The sequence below is a fragment of the Mobula hypostoma genome, chromosome 1, assembly GCF_963921235.1.
Source record: "Mobula hypostoma chromosome 1, sMobHyp1.1, whole genome shotgun sequence".
In the NCBI taxonomy this organism is placed as follows: Eukaryota; Metazoa; Chordata; class Chondrichthyes; order Myliobatiformes; family Myliobatidae; genus Mobula; species Mobula hypostoma.
In genome coordinates this window covers 121,676,508-121,701,094 of record NC_086097.1, presented here as the reverse complement: position 1 = coordinate 121,701,094, position 24,587 = coordinate 121,676,508, and the positions used below count along the sequence as shown (strand labels likewise).

The window sequence follows — 24,587 nt, the reverse complement described above, 5'->3', positions numbered from 1 at the left end:
AGGTTCTTGAGTCAGTCCTCATCAGGAGATCAGAGATAGAGAAGGTTTGTAGCTTTAAATTCCTCGGTGTTGTCATTTCAGAAGATCTGTCCTGGGTCCAGCTCATTAGTGCTGTAACTAAGGAGGCACGGCAGCACCTCTGCTTCCTTAGCAGTTTGCGAAGATTCAACTGATCCTCTAAAGTTTTGACAAACTTCCATTGATGTATGGTGGAGAGTATACTGACTTGTTACATCATGGCTTGGTATGGAAACACCAATGCCCTTGAATGGACAAGCCTACAAAAAGTAGTGGACAGAGCCCAGTCCATCACGGGTACAGGCCTCCCCACCACTGAGCACATCTGTGAGGAATGCTGTCACAAGAAAGCAGCATTCGTGATCAAGGACCCCCCCCCCCCAACTAAGTCATGCTTTCTCTCGCTGCTGCAACAGGGAGGTGGCATAGGGAGCCTTAAGCCCCACACCACCAGGTTCAGGAAAAGTTATTACCCACCTGCCCCAACCATCAGGCTCCTGAACCAGAGTGGATAATTTCACTTACCCCAGCACCGCACACAGGGACTCACTTTCAAGGAATCAACAAGTCATATTCTCAATATTATTTATTTTATTATTATTATTATTTTGTGTTCTTCTGTTTTGAACTTACACAATTGTTGTTGTTTGCACACTGGTTGTTTGTCTTTGTGTGCCGTTTTTCATTCATTCGATTGTGTTTCTTTGTATTTTACTGTGAATGCCAATGAGAAAAATGAATCTTAGGGTAGCATATGGTGACATTTATGTACTTTGATGATAAATTTACTTTGAATTTAGATGACTTTTTGTCTATATCGTAGACCAGGGGATCCCAATCTGAGATCCATGGATCCCTCGGTTAATGGGCATGGCATAAAAAAGGCTGGGAATCCCTGTATTAGGATATTGACAGACAGTTACTTTCTGTCAGATAGATTTTGACAGACTGTTAGACAGTTAATCTCCCCAAGCAGTAAGGTTCTTCAACACCTCCACCTCCACCCACTGATGCACCCCATAGCACACCCTCCACCACCACTAATTTATCGTTTCCTTTCAGACTCATCTAATGTACAGACAGTCCTGTACATAGTGTCACTTTAAGTACATATTCTAAATATCGGTATATAAGCTATCTTATGTATTTATATTTAATGTTTTTATTACGTTATTTACATTGGTGTGTTTTTTGGGGCTGCAACAGGCCCAGAGAAACAATTATTTTGTTCCACATTATACTTGTGTACTGGAAATGACATTAAACAATCTTGAACAGAGTCACAGACTCATAGAAAGGTACAGCACAGAAACAGGCCCTTTGGCCCATCTAGTTAAACTAACTAGTCCCATTGACCTGCACCCAGACCATAGCCCTCCATGTACCCATCCAAACTTCTCTTAAACATCAACATCAAGCACACATCCCACTTGCGCTGGCAGCTTGCTCCATACCCTCATGACCCTCTGAGTGAAGAAGGTTCCCCTCATGCTCCCCTTAAGCAATTCACCTTTCACCCCTAACCCATGACTACCAGTGGTGGGCCCACCCAACTTCAGTGGAAAAAAGCCTGCTTACATTTATCCTATCTATACTCCTCATAATTTTGCACATCTCAAACAAATCTTTTCTCAATTTTCTACATTCCAAGGAATAAAGTCGAAACCTATTCAATCTTTCCTTATAGTTCAGATCCTCCAGTCCCGGCAACATCTTCATAAATTTTCTCTGTACTTTTTTAACCTTATTTACATCTTTCCTGTAGGTAGGTGACCAAAACTGCACACAATACTCCAAATTAGGCCTCACCAATGTCTTACACAACTTCAGCTTAACATTCCATCTCCTGTACTTAATGCTTTGATTTATGAAGGCTAATGTGCCGAAAGATTTCTTTTCGACCTATATCGACCTGTGCCACCACTTTCAATGAATTATGAGGCTGAGGCTTTATTAGGCACTGGTGAGGCCTCACCATGAGTCTTGTGAACAGTACTGGGCTCCTCATCTAAGAAAAGATGTACTGATACTGGAGAGGGTTCAGAGGAGGTTCACAAGGATGATTCTGCGAATGAAAGGGTTATCATATGAGGAACGTTTGATAGCCTTGGATCTGTACTCGCTGGAATTTATAAGGATGAGGGGGGGATCTCATTGAAACCTTTCGAAAGTTAAAAGGCCAGCAGATGTGGAAAGGATGCTTCCCATCGTGCGGGAGTCCAGGACAAGAGGGCACAGCCTCAGTATAGAGGGGTGTCCATTTAAAACAGAGATGCAGAGAAATTTCTTTAGCTAGAGGGTGGTGAATTTGTGGAATATATTACCACATGCAGCTGTGGAGGCCAGATCATTGGGTGTATTTAAGGCAGGGATTGATAGGTTCTTGATTGCGCATGGCATCGAAGGTTACGGGTAGAAGGCTGGGGTGTGGGACTGAGGAGGGAAAAAAAAGAGGATCAGCCATGATTAAATGGTGAAGCAGACTCGATGGACCACATGGTCTAATTCTACTCCTATGTGTTATGTTGGTCAGCAGCTTATAGATTTACTTAGTGGTCCTTATTGGTAATACGTTTGGCTTTGTTAATCCTACATCGAGAAATGGATTAAAATAAAGCTGCTTCAGCACCTGTAATAGTAGCAGCAAGTAAGCTGTCGTTTCACTTGCTGCAAGAGGGCCTTACTGATTGTAGCAGTTTTCTAGGATTAGAGATTACCATAGAACCATAGAACATTTTGGCCCTTCTTGGCTGTACAGAACCATTTTCTGCCTAGTCCTACCGACCTGCACCTGGACCATATCCCTCCATACACCTCTCATCCATGTAACTGTCCGAGTTTTTTTTAAATGTTAAAAGTGAGCCCGCATTTACCACTTCATCTGGCAGCTCATTCCAAACTCCCACCACTCTCTGTGTGAAGAAGCACCCCCAATGTTCCCTTTAAACTTTTCCCCCTTCACCCTTAACCCATGTCCTCTGGTTTTTTTCTCCCCTTGCCTCAGTGGAAAAAGCCTGCTTGCATTCACTCTATCTATACCCATCATAATTTTATATACCTCTATCAAATCTCCCCTCATTCTTCTACACTCCAGGGAATAAAGTCCTAACCTATTCAACCTTTCTCTGTAACTCAGTTTCTCAAGTCCCGGCAACATCCGTGTAAACCTTCTCTGCATTCTTTCAACCTTATTAATATCCTTCCTGCAATTTGACCAAAATTGTACACAGTACTCCAAGTTCAACCTCACCATAGCCTTATACAACCTCACCATAACATTCCAACTCTTATACTCAATACTTTGATTTATAAAAGCCAGTGTACCAAAAGCTCTCTTTACAACCCTATCTACCTGTGACGCCACTTTTAGGGAATTTTATATTTGTATTCCCAGATCCCTCTGTTCTACTGCACACCTCAGTGCTCTACCATTTACCTTGTGTGTTTTACCTTGGTTTGTCCTTCCAAAGTGCAATACCTCACACTTGTCTGTATTAAACTCCATCTGCCATTTTTAGCCCATTTCTCCAGCTGGTCTAAATCCCTCTGCAAGCTTTGAAAACCTTTCTCACTGTCCACTACACCTCCAATCTTTGTATCATCAGCAAATTTGCTGATCCAATTTACCACATTATCATCCAGATCTTATTGATATAGATGACAAATAACGATGGACCCAGCATTGATCCCTGTGGCACACCACTAGTCACAGGCCTCCACTCAGAGAAGCAATCCTCCACTACCACTTTCTGGCTTCTTCCATTGAGCCAATGTCTAATCCAATTTACTACCTCTCCATGTATACCTAGCGACTGAATTTTCCTAACTAACCTCCTATGCGGGACCTTGTCAAAGGCCTTACTGAAGTCCATGTAGACAACATTCACTGCTTTTGTTCATCCACTTTCCTGGTAACCTCCTCGAAAAACTCTGATAGATTGGTTAAACATGACCTACCATGCACAAAGCCATGTTGACTCTCCCTAATAAATCCCTGTCTATCCAAATACTTGTAGGTCCTATCTCTCAGTACTCCTTCCAATAACTTACCAACTACTGACATCAACTTTATCAGCCTATAATTTCCCAGATTACTTTTAGAGCCTTTTTTAAAAAATGGAATAACCTGAGCTGTCCTCCAATCCTCCGGCACCTCATCCGTAGGTACCGACATTTTAAATATATCTGCCAGGGCTCCTGCAATTTCAACACTAGTCTCCTTCAAGGTCTGAGGGAATACCTTGTCAAATCCTGAGGATTTATCTACTCTGATTTGCCACAGGATAGCGAGCACCTCCTCCTCCTCAATCTGTATAGGTTCCATGACCTCACTACTTGTTTGCCTTATTTCCATTGACTCCATGCCAGCTTCCTTAGTAAATACAGACGCAATAAAAACCATTTAAGGTCTCCCCCATTTCTTTTGGTTCCATACATAGCCGACCACTCTGATCTTCAAGAGGACCAATTTTATCCCTTACTATCCTTTTGCTCTTAATATATCTGTAGAAGCTCTTTGGATTATCCTTCATCTTGACTGCCAAAGCAACCTCTTGTCTTCTTTTAGCCCTCCTGATTTCTTTCTGAAGTATTTTTTTGCACTTTTTATACTCCTCAAGCACCTTATTTGCTCCCTCTTTCCTATACATGTCATACATCCCTTTCTTTATCAGAGTTCCAATATCCCTTGACAACCAAGGTTCCTTATTCTTATTCACTTTGCTTTTAATCCTGACAGGAACATACAAACTCTGCACTCTCAAAATTTCTCCTTTGAAGGCTTCCCACTTACCAATCACATCTTTGCCAGAGAACAACCTGTCCCAATCCACGCTTTTTAAATCCTTTCTCATTTCTTCAAATTTGGCCTTTTTCCAGTTTAGAACCTCAACCCGAGGACCAGATCTATCTTTATCCATGATCAAGTTGAAACTAATGGTGTTACGATCACTGAAACCAAAGTGTTCCCCTACACACACTTTCGTCGCCTGTCCTAACTCGTTTCCCAATAGGAGATCTAATATTGCATCCTCTCTAGTTGGTACTTCTCTATATTGAGTTAGAAAATTTTCCTAAACACATTTTACAAACTCTAACCCGTCTAGACCTTTAACAGTATGGGAATCCCAATCAATATGTGGAAAATTAAAATCCCCTACTATTACAACTTTATGTTTTCTGCAGTTGTCTGCTATCTCTCTGCAGATCTGCTCCTCCAATTCTCGCTGACTATTGGGTGGTCTATAATACAACCCCATTAATGTGGTCATACCTTTCCTGTTTCTCAGCTCCACCCATATGACCTTGGTAGACAAGCCCTCTAATCTGTCCTGCCTGAGCACTGCTGTAACATTTTCCCTGACTAGCAATGCCAACCCACCCACCCCCCTCACCCTTCATTCCTCTACCTCTATCACGTCTGAAACATTGGAACCCTGGAACATTAAGCTGCCAGTCCTGCCCCTTCTGCAGCCAAATTTCACTAATGGCGATAATGTCCTAATTCCATGTGTTAATCCACGTCCTCAGCACATCAGCCTTCCCCACAATACTCCTTGCATTGAAATAGACACACCTCAGAAGATTATTACCACCACACACAACCCTTCTATTTGTGACTTTGCATGAACTTTTAACATCATTTATTTTCACCCCAGCTCCACTATCTGCTCTGGCACTCTGGTTCCCATCCCCCTGTAAATCTAGTTTAAACCCTCCTCAAAAGCACTAACAAACCTCCCTGCAAGGATGTCGGTCCCCCTGTAGTTCAGGTGTAACCGGTCTCTCTTGTACAAGTCCCACCTGCCCCAGAAGAGGTCCCAATGATCCTGAAATCTGAAACCCTGCCCCCTACACCAGTTCCTCAGCCACGCGTTTATCCGCCAGAGCATCCTATTCTTACTCTCACTGGCACATTTTTCTTAAAGTTCACTTTTTTCTTCAAACATTGTTTTCCTGACTGCTGAAAGGGAATCTCAAAAAGGGAAATTCAAAAAGGGAAACATTTTTAAATCATTTTTAAGTCAGTCAGTGGGTGCCGTCCCGAATCCGGGGTTGGCGGCTATGCACCTCCATCTTCTTCGATTTTGTGACAGCACCGAGTACAGCCTCTCCTCCAGTTTGTTCTCGCTGGCCGCCTTGGCACCTCCTGCCGCCACCCCCGCTGAACTCGAGCCCGAGGCCGTGTCGGCCTCCAGCCGCGGCTGCTTCTTCGAGCTCAGCCCTTCCTTAGGCCGAGGCCTTGGGCAGGTCCAGGCACACAGTGCAGCGCCCAAGTTCATCATGTCTCTTCTAACTAAGTGCATAGCATACGATTTGTAGATACGTGGTGAGGCTTTAATCTCTTCCACGGAAGATGGCCGTTGACTCACAAGGAGCTCATCCGCCCTTTGTCAGGTCTTTTTTTTTTAGCCCTGCTGGGTGTTCTCACACTCTCCTCACCAGACTAAGTCTGGTGGGGGAGCCAGCCCAAGTCGCTGACCACTCGACCACGGCCCCTGGCCGAGCACCGTGCGGCTGTCCCCCCCACCGCTGAATCTCTCCGAGCGTCCGGCACCCGACCGTACTGTAGGTGCAAACATATAAATGCTATTTACTGCACTAATCTCGGCAGTCTTCTCAATTCTGCTCCCAGAAGTGCAGTTTCATGGTGCCTCAAGTCCACAAGTGAGGCAGCACGAGGGTGCACAGTGCTGCAGCTCGTAGAATGGTTTGCTCAGTTTCAGTGACCCAGGATAAATCCATACTGCTGGTGCAGCCTGGGTGGAATTTTCACATTTCTCCCGGTGACTGCACAGATTTCTTCCAGATGCTCCAGTTCCCTCCCACAAACCAAAGGCATGCTGGTTGGTGCATGAATTGGCCACTGTAATTTGCTTTGCATATGTAGGTGAGTGGTAGAATCTGGAGGTGTAGGAAGAATGATATGGGACCAGACAGCGGCATTAGATAAAGGCAGAGATGACGGCATTTGCTTCATGATTAACTCATCGTGGTGCACAGAAGTGTGATTATGTCTGAGTCCTGTTCCTGTGACTGGAACATCTGTTGATCAAATTCATCAGGAAAGAAAATTCAAACAGGGATGCAAAGGGACTTGGGAGTCCTCATGCAAGACTTCCAGAAAGTTAATTCGCAATTGCATCTGTGATAAAGAAGGCAAATGCAATGTTGGCATTTATTTCAAGGGGAATAGAATATGAAAACAAGAAGATAATGCTAAAGTTTTATAAGACATTAGTCAGGCCGCACTTGGAGTATTGTTAACAGTTCAGGGCCTTTTATCTCAAAAAGGATGTGATGTCATTGGAGAAAGTCCAGAAGAGGTCCATGAGGATGATTCCAGGAATGGAGGGGTTAACATATGAGGAGTGTTTGGCAGCTTTAGGCCTGTATTCACTGGAGTTTAGTAGAATGCGTGGCAATCTCATTGAAACCTACCAAATGTTGAAAGGACTAGATAAGGTGGATGTGGCGAGGATGTTTCCTCTGGTGGGAGTATCCAGAGCTAGAGGGCACAGCCTCAAAATGGAGTGGCGACCTTTTACAACAGAAGTGAGAAGGAATTTTTTTAGCTGAAGAGTGGTGAATCTGTGGTATGCTCTGCCACAGACAGCGGTGAAGGCCAAGTCTATGAATATATTCAAAGCAGAAGTTGACAGATTCCTCATTGGTCGATGCATCAAGGGATCTGGTGGAATGTACACTAACTAGGATGATAGAAGAGAGCTTTATCAGTCAACAGAATGGACAACATGGAGCTGAATGGGATACAGGATTAGCCACGATGAAATGGCAGAGCAGACTCAATTGGCTGAATGGCCTAATTCTGTTCCTATGTCTTATGGTCTAAATATTGTCAATGCTGATAAAGCTCTCTGTCATCATCCTAGTTAGTGTACATTCTACTATTGGCAAACATCAACTGTAACTGGAGGAGCTGAGCACTGTGATTAACAGTCATGATACAGCATCGGCCTAATCCCTTCCCAAACATTGCGGGGGACTTCAATGGGGCCAGCCTGAAAAAGTCTCTGACAAACTATGACCAACATGTCACCTGTGGAACCAGAGGAGCCAACACACTTGATCAGTGTTATACCACCATCAAGAACGCTTGCCATGCTATCAAGTGCACCTGGCCGTACTTATACTCTTGGTATACAAGTAAAGACTGAGGACTGTAATACCAGTGGTGTGGACTGTGACCTTATGTTCAAGGGAAACTCAGGAGGGTTTACTGGACTGGACCATATTCAGGTATTCAACTTTGGATCTGAATGAATATGCTACAGACGGTATCTGGCCGGGTGCTGGAAAGCTGTGCCAACCAACTGGCTGGAGCATACAGGGACATCTTCAACCTCCTGCAGCTGCAGTTGGAGATTCTCACCAGCCTCACAAGGCATCGATCATACTGGTGTCTTTTTGAAGAGAAGGGTGAGTTGCCTCAATGACCATCACCCAGCAGCAGTCACGTTACTGTGATTAAGTGCTTTGAGAGGTTGGTCTTGGCGAGAATTAACTCCTGCCTGAGGAAGGACCCAGACCTGCTGCAATTTGCTTACTGCCACAACAGGCCCATGGTGGCTCTGCACTTGGTCTTAAGAGGACCTGGACACAGCAATATTTATGTCAGGCTGCTGTTTATCAATTACAGCTCGGTGTTCAACACCTTCACTCCATCACTACTAGTCAACAAGCTTTGAAAAATAGGCCTCTGCAACTAGATCCTTGACTTCCTCAGTGAGAAATTACATTTCCTTCTCACTAACAGTCAGCACCAGCGTACCTCAAGGATGCATGCTCAGCTCGCTCTACACTCTGTGTGGGGCTAGGCGCAGCTGAACTGTTGTCTACACATCCACTGTTGTTGGCAGAATCTCGGATGGTGATGAGGTGGTGTACAGAACTGAGACAGATCGGCTGCTTGAATGGTGTCACATTAACAACCTTGCTCTCAACATCAGTAAAAGCAAGGAATTGACAGTGGACCTCAGGGAGGGGAGGTTGAGAGAACACACACTAGTCTATTTTGAGGGGTTAAATTTAGAAAGGGTGAACACCTTTAAGTTCCTGGGTGCCAACATCTTAGAGGATCCATCCTGGGCCCAACAATTCGATGCAATTATGAAGACAGAATGCCAGTCGCTCTACTTCAGCCAAGGGTTTGAGCAGATTTTGTATGGTCACCAAAAAAATCTAGCAGATTCCTACAAATATCAGGTGGAGACCTTTCTGACAGACTGCATCACTGCCTGATCTGCAGTCTCCAATGCACAGGATCAAAAGAGGCTGTGGAGGGTTGTTAGCTCAGCCAGCTCCATCACAGGCGCAACCTTCCATATCGAGGACATCTTCAAAAGGCAGTGCCACAAGAAGGTGGCATTCATCATTAAGAACCCCAACCATCTGGGACATACCCTCTTGTCATTAATACTGATGACACACACTCAGTAATTTAGGAACAGCTTCTTTGCCTCTCCCATCAGATTTCTGAATGGTTCATGAACACTATCTTGCTATTCCTTTTTTACACTTTTTTGTAATTTATAGTAATTTTTATGTCTTGCACTGTACTGCTGCCACATAGCAACACATTTCATGACATACATCAGTGATAACAAACCTGATTCTGATTATGTGTACCAGTGCTTTATGGCCAACCTGAATATTATTAGGGATTCATGATTTACGGAATTACGTGGATATAGCAGGTGTTAATTCAAATGAGAAGTAGTCTTCAGGAAACCGGTTTTAAAGTAAATTGCAGGCAGCAATCAGTTTAAAATTATAAGCACAACAGTGTTATCCAGAGCACAGGCTACTGACCACAGCGGGAGGCTGATCATGAGATATGGCGTGGAAACTGCTGTGACAAGATGCACTCATCTGCATTAGTGAAATGTAAGAAACTGGGGCTATATTAATTCTCCCATATCAAACTAGGCATCAGGCAGCAGCTAGGTTACTTCGCATCATTATATAGAGATCAAGGAAGCTTCTGGACCACACTGACATTGTCACCTATCACATCGACCATAAGCATGTATGCTGTATATCAATAATTGGGATGTTTGCATAGCCAAAGAGTCAGCCCTCACAGCAATAATTTTGAGTTTCTGAAATCTGTCCTCAGAAGCTTTTAGACCATCCACATCCATGTGAATTATTTTGTCCCAGCAAAGATGTTTGAACACTTAGGAGTGTCTTGTCAGATACAGTGCCCTTACATTTTTGATAATGTAATTCAACCGTTGTATTTGTCAGATTCAAAGTGAGTAGATATTGACATTGTATTTAGCTCATCTGCTGTTACTTTTTGTTAAGAGTGTATAAAAAAGATGTACTTTTGAGTTCAAAGACTACTGAGAGGGTGCCTGTCATGATGAATAAAAATCTTTGTATCTGTTAGTTTCCAAGTCTCCAGTGAGTCAGATCACAGTTGCAACAGATACAATGAGCCAAAGGGCCTGTGGCAATGCCATTTACTTGCTCGAGGTATTCACAGATAACCTACTGTGGCCACGGTGTTCTGCTGCTGTAGTGCATTCACGTCAAAGTTTGACATGTGCGTTCAAAAATGCTCTTCTGCACACCCCTATTGTACATGTGGTATTCAAGTTACTGTCACCTTTCTGTCAGATTCCTATTCAAAGGGCACCTGATACAACCGTAACAGGAGTCAGCCCCAACAATGTTTATGTCAAAAAAAAGCCTGATTTTCTCTTCCATCTCCAACAAAGGCCAATTTTGTAACCTCTATTGCACCTCTGGTTGAGCTCAATTGATTAAATGTTGACTTTTGTTGGTTCAATGCTGCATCCATGATATCCTTGCATTTCATAAGGCACATAAGGCACCAGAAAAGTCAAAGCAACACTGGTGAATACAACCAAAAAAATTTTATTACCAAAATAAATTAGAATTTCAATGAAACATACAGATGATTTACAGCAAGATTGCACTTCACTTCATAATAAAATGCTCACACATTTAGGTAAATTATTAACTGGTCAGTAGGACTGCAAGATTTTCCAGACACCTCAAAAGATAAACATTTAGGGGACCTTCAGGTAGACCTGGAAAGTAATTTGCATATATATTAAAAATTGACTTTTATACAAATACACAACATTAGCTGTACATGTATTTATTCAATTAAATAATTATCAGTCTCACTGGTTTTGGTACATGCCTCAGCTTAACGGAAAAAAAACTTACATTTCGATGGTAGTAATAACCACTAACACCCACCTCTTTCTAAAGTTTAGAATCACACAATACAACTGCGATGAGTAAGGGATAATTATAATTCACATTTCGAAGTTTATAAAATCTTTTTGTTGATGGGGAGCAATTGTGAATAGTGGATTCAGCTACAACTCACAGGCCCCAGGGCCGTTAAGAACTACATTAGAATGGCAAATGGACTACAAATAATGTGGCCCTCATTCAGTCTCCATGACTGATAGTTCAGCACCTTGGTTTGCTAGAGAAAGACTTGGAGGCTACCCTTGGGATTTGAATCTAAATAGGTGCCACAGTAGTGCAGCAGGTAGTGCAATGCTATTATAGCTGTGGGTGTTGGAGTTTGGAGTTCAGTTCTGGCGCCATCAAAAAGAAGTTTGTATGTTTTCCCTGTGACCACATGTGTTTCCTCCGCTGGTTTCCTTGCACAGTCCTAGGATATACTGGTCAGAAGCTTAATTGGTGATTGTACATTGTCCTGTAATTAGGCTAGGGTTAAATATGTGGGTTGCTAGGTGTTGCAGTCTGTTGGGCTGGGCTATTCTGTGATCTATCTCTAAATAAATAAATCTTACTATGAACATTGATCTACGCAAAGATAGTTGATTGTTTTTTTCTTCGGTAATACAAATTGGTTTATTCATACGAGGGAAGGCTACATAATTTAGCTGCAGGCTGATAGAATAAAATGTCTAGCAGGCCAGGTATTGGGGCTCTCCCTGTCAGTTTATATTTGTAGCATTCTGCGGTTTCTCCCCCATGGATGGTCCCAAGCCCAGCTGTGTAAAAACCCAATGCTACAGAAGCTCCAAAAACTTCATCCCTTGGAGAGGAAAGGTCTTTGCCTAGAGGCATGAAGTTGTGTGGTGAAAGCCCAAAGCCACAGGGCTGATGGGCTTAAGATGACGAATCGTGGTGTTACACATAGGAGGGGGCAAGTTGTGACCTCCTGGCCAGAAGAATTTCCTGTATAAGAGCTTCTGCACAAAGTTCGAAATTTGTAATTGAATTTCTAAGCTAGTCTCGTTTGGATTTCAGGAAAGAATGCAAGTTCAATATTTCTCAGAAATAATATAAAATGGTGCATGATTTTGCTATTGCATGTCTGTTTCCCTCTAATAAATCTGTTTTACAATTTACAGACCTTGCCAATTTTTTTTATATGAAGACCAGAATTACAACTCAAATCACCACCAAAGGTACATTCACATAAACTTGTTCTGTTTGAATAAATGATGATTGATTTTTTTCAACAAACCATAAATGCTAGAATTTACTAGTAACTGAATTTCAGATTCAAATTCATAAACACAAGAGATTCTGCAGATACTGGAAATCCAGAATAACACACAAAAAGCTGGAGGAACTCAGCAAGTCAGGCAGCATCTGCATTGGAATAAACATCGACTGCTTATTCTTCTCCACTGATGGTGCCTCACCTGCAGGGTTTCCTCAGCATTTTGCGTGTATTATTTCAGATTCAGATTGCTACCAGAAAAAACACCAAGTCAATAATGATTTCCTTATTTAAAATGTAGAGAACTAAGATTTTTTTAAATGGAATGCGTGTCAGATAATGTAAATAGTTTGACAACATAAAGGGTAAGAATTATTTCAACTATCAGAGTTATCAGTGCTGGAATTACAATAGCAATCTGGATCTGTGTTGAAATAGTGTCCTATCATTGATTATAAACTTTTTGTTGTTTTATAAATAAACTTTAATCAATGAGAGTCTCTTCCCACTTCCATGTACCCTGTACTTGAAGTTAATTTTTTTATTTTCCCCCACTTATTTAGTCACTCAATTCTGACCCAAGGATCTCTCTTTTGCTGGGTTGGAGCTTACAATTTTTGTTTGCCTGACAGGCTGCCCCACAAGCCTGTCCTCACACGCATTTCCTCTTAACGTTGCCCATCAATTTACAAGCAACATACACACAAAATGCTGGAGGAACTCAGCATTTTGTGTTTGTTGTTTAGATTTCCAGCTTCTGCAGATTTTCTCTTGTTTGCCATCAATTTACAAACTGGTTTCCAAGAGAAATAAAGGCTCCAACCAGTGACCCTAAATGCTTGAATATCCTTCAAATATCTCTCACGCTTGGGAGATGGTCTTTAGATTTGCTCCTAATTTTCATCAGTGACACTCTAAAGATCTGACAAGGATTATGCTGATTAACTGTACTATGCTTCGATCTTTACTGTGCAAGGAAAATGGAGCCACTGACTTCATATTATTATTTGGAATGATAAATGAGATGTGGACATGAGAGAATCATCAAATTATTGAAACTTGCAAGGATCTATTTTCTGGAGTGGTCTAAATGCAGTATCTGCACTGATGATGTGATGATTGCAAGAAGCTCTTTTGATGTGTTTAGTTAATTGCTGAATGTGCTTGATGCCTGCATGATAGAGACGGTTGTAAACCTTCATAAAATGAAAGCTGCATTTCAGGTAGTTGGAGAGTTAAAGATTAGATGGCCAGATGGAGGTAAGCCAAGCTGAGCAGCATGATTGGAGATGCCATGTTCAAGTTTATTGTTATCAGACTGTACATACATACAGTGAACCACGTTGCACCCTCAAAACATATAACACACACAGCGCAGGTAAACAGTACAGTATACAGTAATTGACCTAATGAGATCTCGGTGGTGTCAGCTTGAGGGGAGAAGCTGTTACCCAGTCCTTCCTGATGGTAGTGGGTCAAAGAGATTGTGGGATGGGTGGTAGCGATCCTCAAAATGCTTTGGGTCCTTTGTCTGCAACGCTCCAGTAAATGTCACAAATAGGGGGAAGGAAGACCCCAATGATCCGCACAGCAGTTCTAACTATCCTCTGAAGGGTCTTGTAGTCTGATGCCTTGCAGCCTCTGTATCACAGGATGATGCAGCGAGACAGGATACTCGCAATGTTGCTCCTGTAGAAAGTTGTTAGAATGGGGGCTGGACGTTGTGTACACCTCAGTCTCCTCAGAAAATGTAGACGCTGCTGTGCCATCTTGACTAGTGAGAATGGGTTGTGGATCCAGGTTAGACTGTCTGTTATGTGCACATCAAGGAACTTTGTGCTCTTCAGTTCTCGTTTATTGTCATTTAGAAATGCATGCATTAAAAAATGATACAACGTTCCTCCAGAATGATATCACAAGAAAAACACAGGACAAACCAAGACTAAAACTGACAAAACCACATAATTATAATATATTGTTACAACAGTGCAAAGCAATACCGTAATTTGATAAAGAGCAGACCATGGGCACGGAAAAAAAAGTCTCAAAGTCCCGATAGACTCATCATCTCACGCAGGCAGCAGAAGGGAGGAACTCTCCCTGCCATGAACCTCCAAGCACCGCCAACTCGCTGATGCAGCACCATTGGAAGCACTCAACCGCAGCGGACTCTGAGTCCATCCGAAAACTTCGAGCCTCTGACCAGCCTCGCCGAGCACCATCCTCTGTCAAGCACTTTAACCCTGCCCTGGCCGCTGAGCAACAAGCAAAGCCGAGGACTTGGGACCTTCTCCTCCGGAGATTCTGGACCACACCGTAGCAGCAGCAGCTAAGCAGGCATTTCAGAAGTTTCACCAGATGTTCCTCCGTGCTCTCACGTCTGTCTCCATCAAATCAGGATTGTGCACGGCACCCTACTTGACAAATAACAGACATCACCAGCAGAGTGGCTGCTGCGAGCTGCGTCACGCCGCCATCTTCACCCTCTCCACAGCAGAGACATTGATGTGCGATGCAGAGTGGTTGACCTATGCCTTCCTGAAGTCCATAATCATCTTTTGTTCTGTCCACGTTGAGACTCAGGTTGTTCGTGCACTATCTGACAAGCCTCTCAACCTCCTTTCTGTCTGCCAACTCATCACTGTTGCTGATGAGGCCAACTACTGTTAGTATCATCAGCAAACTTGATGATGCCGCTTGAGCTGAATCTGGCAGTGCAGTCGTGAGTAGGCAATGTGAACGGCAATGGGCTGAGCACACAGCCTTGGGGGTACCAGTGCTCAGCGAGATGTTACTGCCACCTCACACTAACTGGGGCCGTTCCATTAAGAAGTTCAAGATGCAGTTACAGAGAAGGGCACTGAGCCCAAATGAGGACAGTTTACCCACCAGCCTCTGAGGGATGATTGTGTTAAACACCGAGCTGAAGTTGAACAGCATCTTGACATATGAGGCATCATTTTCTAGATGGGACAAGACAGAGTGGAGGGCCAAGGCTATGGCATCATCAGTGCACCGGTTGGAGTGGTAGGCGAACAGGAAAGGGTTCAATGTAGCAGGAAGATGGCATTTTATATGATCTATTATTAGCTGTTCAAAGCACTTCATGATTGTTGAAGTCAGTGCTACTGTGCAGTAATCTCTTGGACACTGGTGGCTACCTTGAAGCCTGCAGGGACAATGGACTGTTGCAAAGAGATGTTGAGGATGTCCATTAATTTTTCTGTTAGCTGATTTGTAGCCACTCAGCACACAGCCAGATATGTTGTCCAGCCCCACACCTTTGGTCGGATTACTTTGGCTAGGATGGTCCTCACCTCAGCTGTGTCCAGAGAGGGTGTCTGTCCCTCAGGTGAAAATGGAGCTTTCCTCAATGTCACATCATTCAATGCATCAAATTGCACATAGAAGGCATTCGGTCTATCAGGAAGGAAGGCATCACTGTAATTGAATCATAGGGTGGTCCTGTAATCTGTTACGGTTTGAATACCCTCCCACATGTGCCGCATGTCTCTGTTGTCAAAAAGGTGCCTGGCTCCAGGTTGGGCTGGAGAGAAAGATAACAGACTAGATGTTGTCAGCATGCTGTGTGGTCTGAGCAATATGGACGTTGAGGTGCACTTGCTCTTATTGACATGAAGAACACACCAATAGTCTGCATGAATCTAAAACTATATTAATTCTGACTTAATTTCCGAAAAAGATGCTTCCTAAAATCTCAGGATGTCTTTTTCTTCACAAATGATGCAGCTTATGTACCTCAAATTTGGGAAAATAAATAATGGATTCACTTCTATAGTCAAACTGATAGATTGAGCTGATTAAAGCACCTTCATCAAGTTAATTTCATCTTTTTATGGGCTCCTCAGTCTGACTTCCAATAAGTTCCATCTGTTGACAGAACAATTATAGAAGAGCTTGAACTTTAGAATTTTTAATAGCACCCCTAGATGTTATCTTCAATGGAAGAATAAACTCCTTGCAACAAACTCTTTTGTCAGGTGTTAGCAATTAAATATACACACTAAATTATATATTTCAGACAAATTTCCCATTCTTTCTAATACTTACACTTTTTAACTGCTAAATAAGCTTCATCCACTCTCCTCTTGATTGATGGATTTTTCAGTGTCACCTTCGCCTGTAAGTAACATTCATTTCAATTTTAAATTGTGAAAATGAATATGATGATGGTGATGTTTGTTTTGCTAGGAGACAAACGAGAGCAACCACGCTTAAGTGAAGACAACCTCAACAATTATAATTTATTATAGTAGAAAAAGAACATAGCTTCTCCAGAACTGTTTGAAAGGTAACTATACTCAGTTATTTAATCTACTATTAATGGTGCCAAAGAAAATAGTGCATGAAAAGAGTCCCCAAATATTAATTCTTGAGGGTTATAAAGCTTAAGCATCTGAGACTCTGACACTCTGAACTGCAGCATTGTTGCATGACACAGATGAATAGAAATTACTGACAGTAGGCTGAAAACTGAATGCTGAATAAGAAGAAATATTGTGCACCATTGACCTTTTCAGTGAGGAGTCTACAACGGCAAACTTCAGTGATGCACATATCTGTGTTTTCCTTTTTCACTACAGAGCACAGTAAGGAAGAAATGGCATGTAAAATCAAGGTTGAGAGAGGAATAGGATGAGCATTTGGAAATGAAATTGCATTGAGGTGGTGGAGGTGGCATTGGCAACTCTGGAGACCAAGTCATGGCTTTGGGAGTGGAGTGAGTGGTTATCTGAACATTAGAGGCCCATTTGGGGTCTGGGATTTGGCTTGTAGTACACTACAGATAATGATGGAGGGAAAGATGCCAGACCTTGGACAGGAAGTTTAATTTCAGGGGAGGTGGCTTGAGAAATTCAAGGAGAAGGAGATGGTGGGCAGATGGACGATGAGGGCCAACTGGAAACAGTAACAGGAAGTTTTCATGGTTTTGTTGAAATGCCATTCTTCTTGGACCACTACATCTCACACAAGGAACCTTTCATGGTCAATGTACAACACAATGCCTGTCTCTACCCCAACAAAACCCTAGATCTGTTAAGCAATTGATCTCCAAATGTTCTTCTGTTATAATTTTCTTGAAGTTGTTAACTTTGGTCAGACAAGTTTGCAAACTGATTAAAACAAATCCACATAATGTTATGCTCTTTTAAACCTCATGACCATATATACACTGTGGCCACTTTATTAGGAACCTCCTGTACTGAATAAAGTGGGCACTGAGTATACTGTCTCTTTGTGGTCTTCTGCTGCTGTAGCCCATTCACTTTAAGGTTCAATGTGCCGTGTGTTCAGAGATGCTCTTCTACATACCACTGTTGTAACGTGAGTATTTGAGTTACTGCCATCTTCCTGTCAGTTTGAAGCAGCCTCGCCATTCTCTTCTGACCTCTTTCATTAACAAGGTTTTTTTTTGCCCACAGAACTGCTGCTAACTGTATTTTTTTCATAATTCTCTGTAAACACTAGACATTGTTGTGTGTGAAATGTCCAGGAATTCAGCAGTTTCTGAGATGCTCAAACCATCCCTGTCTACCACCAACAATCATTCCATGATTAGAGTCATTTAGATCACATTTCTTCCCCATTCTGCTGTTTGGTCTGAACAATAACTGAAGCACTTTGATAATGCTTGCATGCAGCTATACATTGAGCTTCTGCAATGTGATTGCCTGATTAGATACTCGTATTAACGAACAGGCCAGATTCACTTACTAAAGTAACCACTGACTGTATAATGGAATGCACAAAATCTTTAATCACATGCTGTAGGATTTATACTCCACATAAAAACGTTTACAACTAAGTGTAAACTGGCAAAGTGAAATGAAGATGATTTTTTGAACCTACATAAATGCAGTTATTTAACTTTAACCTTCACACAAAGATAGAAGAGATGGTAAAAGATTGTGTCAAGGTGATAGCTAAACAATGCTGCAGCACAAGAATGCAATTTTAGTGTAACTGATAAAAAAGTTACCACGTCTCCAAACAATAGTTTTGCCATTTTCTTAAAATTTATTTAGTGGTTGGTTCCATCCAACTCACATACTAAAGCAATAAGAAGGGAATGGCAGTTTGTATTTAATGTTACCTCAGTGGCCACTTTATTAGGTACATCTGTACACCTGCTCATTAATGCAGCCAATCATGTGGCAGCAACTCAATGCACAAGAGCGTGCAGGAATATAGTCAAGGGATTCAGTCGCTGCTCAGACCAAACATCAGAATGGAAAAGAAATGTGATCCAAGCGACTTTGACTGTGGAATGATTGTTGGGGTAGTTTGAATACCTTAGAAACTGCTTATCTCCTGAGATTTTCATGCACAACAACCTCTACAGTTTACAGGGAATAATGCAAAAAAAATTCCAGTGAGCGGAAGTTCTGTGGGTAAAAATACCTTGTTGATGAGAGAGGTCAGAGGAGAATGGCCAGACTGGTTCAAGCTGACAGAAAAGCGACAGTAATTCAAATAACCATGTGCTACAACAGTGGTGTGCAGAAGAACAACTCTGAATGCACAACATGTCAAACCTTAAGTGGATAGGCCACAGCAGTAGAAGACCACACCGGGTTCCACTCCCGTGGCCACTTTATTAGGTAAAGGAGTGTACCTAATAAAGTGGTCACTGAGTGCATTTCATAATACAGTTGCTACCTTCAACATTAATAGTCTATACTTATTGGCGATGATGAAACCAGTCATGAGGTGCACCTTTCAGTTGAGAGTTGCTCTTCCAGCAAGACACAACTCAAAACGCTGACATTGCACTGCAGGTATTCAAGGGCACACTCACCTTTTGATAGTTATGGAGCAAAGCCCAGAGAGCTGAGGCTCCTATAGTCTGAACCACAGGATTGTCATTTTCTAGACAAGAAGAAAATATTGACACAGTTTTATCTGGGGACAAAAGGAAAACAAAAGAGCACAGTGATTATTCCTCTATTCATAACTCCCTCTCTCTAATTGTTGCTCCCATGTCTGGAGACTAATAGAAGCCAGATAAGTACTTCAGGTGGATTTAATAGCAAGCAATTATTTTAACTAAGTGCTCTGAAATAAAAGTAAAACATGTTGCTGCCAATCATTGCTAACAGCTAAAAGCATCATTTGGCTAAATAGTCACTTGGTTGTTTGGACAATCAGCTGTTCTTGGCCCTATAAACAAGCTTCCAAAATACATTTGTTTCTCAAGAGGATTAAGATAAATGGGCACATGATTGAGGAAACTGGACATTGCAGTGATAATGGCATTTAGGAAACACTTTATCACATTGTAATGGCTTGAAACACTTTACACAGTGAATCACTTACAGAATTCAGTATCTTGTAGCCAAAATTGTACTTCATCCACACATTTGAAATATGTTAATCACTTCTTGGGGCTTCCATTAATTTTGTTTTACATCATTATTACCTTTCAAATCCAGAGGTAAACAATCACATTCCTCAATGTCCAAATTCACCAAGTGAATGACAAATGTAAAGCATTTAGGAAAAAATACTCAATAAAGCTCTTTTTTCACAATCATGATCGATTTTAATTTTAAAGGACTATAACTGAAGTGAATTAATCAAGGCCTCTTGCAATCAAAGGAAGATCTTGCAGTGAGCTTCAAAGTCTAATAAATAGATTAGACTAAGCTTAGCAGCATACCAGATAAAATAATTTGCAATTTAATCTACAATATTTTTTCTTAGCATTCTGCTATCTCAGCACAGATACACTCAGCACAATCTCAGAAAATGACACCAGGAAATATAAATCTAGAAGCCTATAGCAAAAAAAGAAAATATAATTTTTCACTTTCATTAAATCATTAAAATATCATAGGAGTTTCAAGCCAATAAAGTAGTTTTGTCAATATTGTTTGGATGCTTTCCTGAAGCACTCTATAAAAGATCATAAGGCATAGGAGAAAATAGGCCATTCAGCCCATTGAGTATCCTCTGCCATTTTATCATGGCTGATTTATTATCCCTCTCAACCTCATTCTCCTGCCTTTCCCCTGCAACCTTTGACACCCTAACTAATCAAGAATCTGTCAACCTCCGCTTTAAAGATACTCAATGACTTGGCCTCCACAGCCATCTGTGGCAATGAATTCCACAGATCACCGCACTCTGGCTGAAGAAATTCCTCATCTCTGTTCTAAACGAACACCCCTCTGTTTGAGGCTTTACCCTCTGGTCCCAGACTCCCTGACTATTTAAGAAATATCCTCCAGCTAGGCCTTTCACATTGGTATATTTATATTTTCAGATTAGTTCTTTAAATACTGTTTCTTTAATGTTCCATACCCTTCAGTGCTCTTCCAGTGAGGTTTGTTTAGAAATGGATTTCTTCAGATCCGCTAAAATTAAACAACGTTTGCACATTCTATCAATCAACCCATGTCATTAAGGTCTTTTAAATACTTTTTACTCGTTCAATACCTTGCTCTTATGTTGTCAGAAAGTTTGACAATTATGCGTCATGCTGACCAGCGTATCTGCCCAAATTTTTAAGTTTATGTAAACAGTTCCACTGCACTACTCTTTCCTATTATTGTGCCACCTTCTATCCAATTCCCCATAATCTTTGAAGAATAACTGCATTAAAAAATGTGTTTTTGAGAGAGACTTCAGTTGATTACTTACTGAAGTTGCTATGGTTAATTAGTTATTTAACCAAACTTACAACTGGGAGCTCTAAAGGAGTACATCAAGGATGTAATACTGCAACTTTATAAGGCACTGGTGAGGTTTCATTTGGAGTAATGTGAGCAGATTTGGGTCCCTTATCTAAGAAAGGATGTGATGACATTAGAGAGGGTTCAAAGGAGGTTCAAAAAAATGATTCCGGGAATGAAAGACTCATCCTCTGAGGAGGATTTGAAGGCTCTGGACCTGTACTTACTGGACTTTAGAAGAATGAAGTGGGTATCTCATTGGAATGTATTGAATGTTGAAAGGCCAAGATAGAGTGGATGTAGAGAGGATGCTTCTTATAGTAGGGGAGTCCAGGACTGGAGGGAACAATCTCAGAATAGAGGGACGTCCATTGAGAATGGAGATGAGGAGGAATTTCTTTAGCCAGAGGGTATTAAGTCTGTGGAATTTGTTGCCAAAGGTGGCTTTGGAGGCCAGGTCATTAGATGGGTGATTAATCAGGGAGTGAAAGGTTATGGGGAAAAGGCAGGCAAATAGGATTGAGAGTGAAATGGATTAGCCATGATCAAATGGCAGAGTAGACTCAATGGGCTGAATGACCTAATTCTGCTCCCACATCTCATGGCTTTATGGCTTAAATTAATTGATCACAGTCCTGTGACTAAAGTTTGAAGAAGACTGACTGAAAGTTTTGCATGCCTTGCTCATGGCCACCATGTTCTTTGGGAGAGAACAAAAAATACCTGTCCAAGTGGTTCATGAGTAACCAACACAAAATGCTGGTGGAAGACAAAAATCAGGCTGTAACGATGGTGAGGAATAAATACTTGATGTTCTGGGCTGAGACCCTTCAAGGCCTGAAATGACTGCTTCTTCTTCTTCATAAATGACGTCTGACCTGCTGAGTTTCTCTAATATTTCGGGTTTGCTACTCCTGATTTCCAGCATCTGCAGAATCTCGGGTTCATAAATGAGATTTTATTTTCTACTTGGCAGGCAAAATTTGCCCACTGCTAGGTGCTTACGTAAGCAGATTTTACACACAATGATATGCATTTTTAGAACTTATATTTAAATGCCATATTTAAAGTGTGACCAATATTGTTAGAAATCCTGTAATAGTTGAAATTTCTAAATACACCTCTGTGCAATTGTGTGTTATACTTTCTAACCAACAGATCTCAGATAGTCAGGATGCACATCTTTCCTCCCTCATCATTCTCTACACAGGTGCCCCCACCCTCCCACCCGGGCTGAGTGCTGAGCTCATTTTCTACACGTTGATCACATATGACTGCACCGCCAAACACCCGAGTAATCATATTGTCAAGTTCGCTGGTATGAAAGTGGTGGAGCTCATCACCAATAACGATGAGATGGCCTACAGAGAGGAGTTGGAAGATCACGGAGCCTGGATTCCTGGCAAATAACCTCTCTATCAATGTCAACAACAGAAAGGAGATGGTTATTCACTTCAGGAGAACTCGTACCAATCACTCCCCTCTTTGCATCAGTGGCACAGCAGTGGAAACGTGAGCAGTTTCAATCTCCTGGGAGTGCACATCCCACACAACCTCTCTTGGTCCCAGAACACATCCTACACAATCAGGAAAGCTCACCAGCACTTCTGCTTTCTGAGGATGCACATCTGTACTCATGTCATTCTGCACAGTAGAGAGCATCCTAACATGCTGCATCACTTCATGGTATGGAAACCACACTGTGGTAGAGAGGAAGGCTCTACAAAGGGTAGTTAAAACTGGCCAACACATCACTGGCATCAAGTCTACCTGCCATCAAGTAAGTGCTTGTGTGTGCGTGTTTGTAGGTGTGTGTACACAAGCTATCTTATGTATTTGTACTTATTATGTCTTTTTTTAATTTATTGTGCCCATTATCTAATTGTGTTTTTTTTTGTGCTTCATCAGATCTGGAGTAATAATTATTTCTTTCTCCTTTACATTTGTGTATTGGAAATGACATTAAACAATTTTGAATGTTGAATTATACCTGTAAAAACCACAATAATAATTTTAAAAAGAGCATGTAATTTATAATAAAGTTAAAAACAATTCAGTTATTCTCCAGATATTCAACCACAGTACAACATTTAAAATAACCTACCATTAGCTAGAACCTTTGGCTTGTTAGCAGGATGGAAGCAAATATTGTGAAGAACAAGCAGTGCAGTGGGTTGGTTGCTTTTGCACTTTTGCTGAGATATTGTTGACAACAGCTCCAGACTTCCATTCATTTTTAGAATCATCTGTTGTCCCTCATCTCCAAAAGACAAATTCAGTAAAAGCTTCAGCCAAAGCATGGTCAAATTGCTAACTTGTCTGCCTGCAGCCTTTGGTAATGGCAGGGAAACGAAGTTATGTAAAAAATTGCTCTGTAATACAGATTAGAAGCAGAAAAGACCTAAAGTTATCATATTGATAATTAGTAACATAATTCACAATCAACGACCCATATACAATATTGCCTGCTTCCTGCAAAGGGATCACCTTCCAATTTAAAATGCAAATCACATCTTGAACCATGCAATATAAAATATTAATGTACAGTGCAGTTAATGTTGATTGGAAGTTTTCAGTCCAAAGTGTAACTTTTCAGCTCAATATATGAAGGGAAATATTTGTTTAAATTACTACTGTGTCAGCTAATAGCTGACATTTCAGTTACAAAGCCATGGAGTTCAGCTAATGGCTCTTCTGCCTCAGTCAGCAAGCATCTTCATGTAGATTATCAGAATTAGTTCCTTTTTATATATAATTGGATAGCATACCAAATCTATCAGTCACTCTCAAACCCGATCTGAGATAAGAATGCAGCTGGAACAGATTGAAAGCTTTTGTCCTTTCAGTCCTGCTACTACATAGCAATTAACATCAAAACATCCTGATCTCTTGGCCACATTCTGCCAAGAATGATGCTAAATGCACGTCAGTAGAAGATTCATATTCATATTTCAAGTCCCCCCTCCTTTCAGCATCATTCAGACTAGCTAATTAAGTTTATAAAAAAGCTGCAGTTTAATCTACGCAACACACATCAAAGTTGCTGGTGAACGCAGCAGGCCAAGCAGCATCTATAGGAAGAGGCGCAGTCGACGTTTCAGGCCGAGACCCTTCGTCAGGACTAACTGAAGGAAGAGTGAGTAAGGGATTTGAAAGCTGGAGGGGGAGGGGGAGATGCAAAATGATAGGAGAAGACAGGAGGGGGAGGGATAGAGCCGAGAGCTGGACAGGTGATAGGCAAAAGGGGATACGAGAGGATCATGGGACAGGAGGTCCGGGAAGAAAGACGGAGGGGGGGGTGACCCAGAGGATGGGCAAGAGGTATATTCAGAGGGACAGAGGGAGAAAAAGGAGAGTGAGAGAAAGAATGTGTGCATAAAAATGAG

The 24,587-nt window shown here is 41.7% G+C and overlaps 1 protein-coding gene across 3 annotated transcripts in view; it reads right to left on the bottom strand.

The window, feature by feature from the left end:
- Positions 1-10,939: 10,939 nt before the first annotated feature.
- rttn (rotatin) overlaps positions 10,940-24,587 on the bottom strand; it is a 270,714-nt gene continuing 257,066 nt past the window's right edge. For 2 of the 3 annotated variants that reach the window (XM_063055124.1, XM_063055134.1), the window contains 4 exons: positions 23,306-23,573; positions 19,326-19,429; positions 16,577-16,646; positions 10,941-11,099 (listed from right to left, as the gene is read on the bottom strand). In XM_063055124.1, coding sequence (XP_062911194.1) covers positions 11,026-11,099; positions 16,577-16,646; positions 19,326-19,429; positions 23,306-23,573 — 516 coding nt within the window. In that variant the 3' untranslated portion in view covers positions 10,941-11,025. Of the gene's footprint in view, positions 11,100-16,576; positions 16,647-19,325; positions 19,430-23,305; positions 23,574-24,587 lie in introns of all 3 variants that reach the window. The other variant, XM_063055143.1, reaches the window with a different exon arrangement.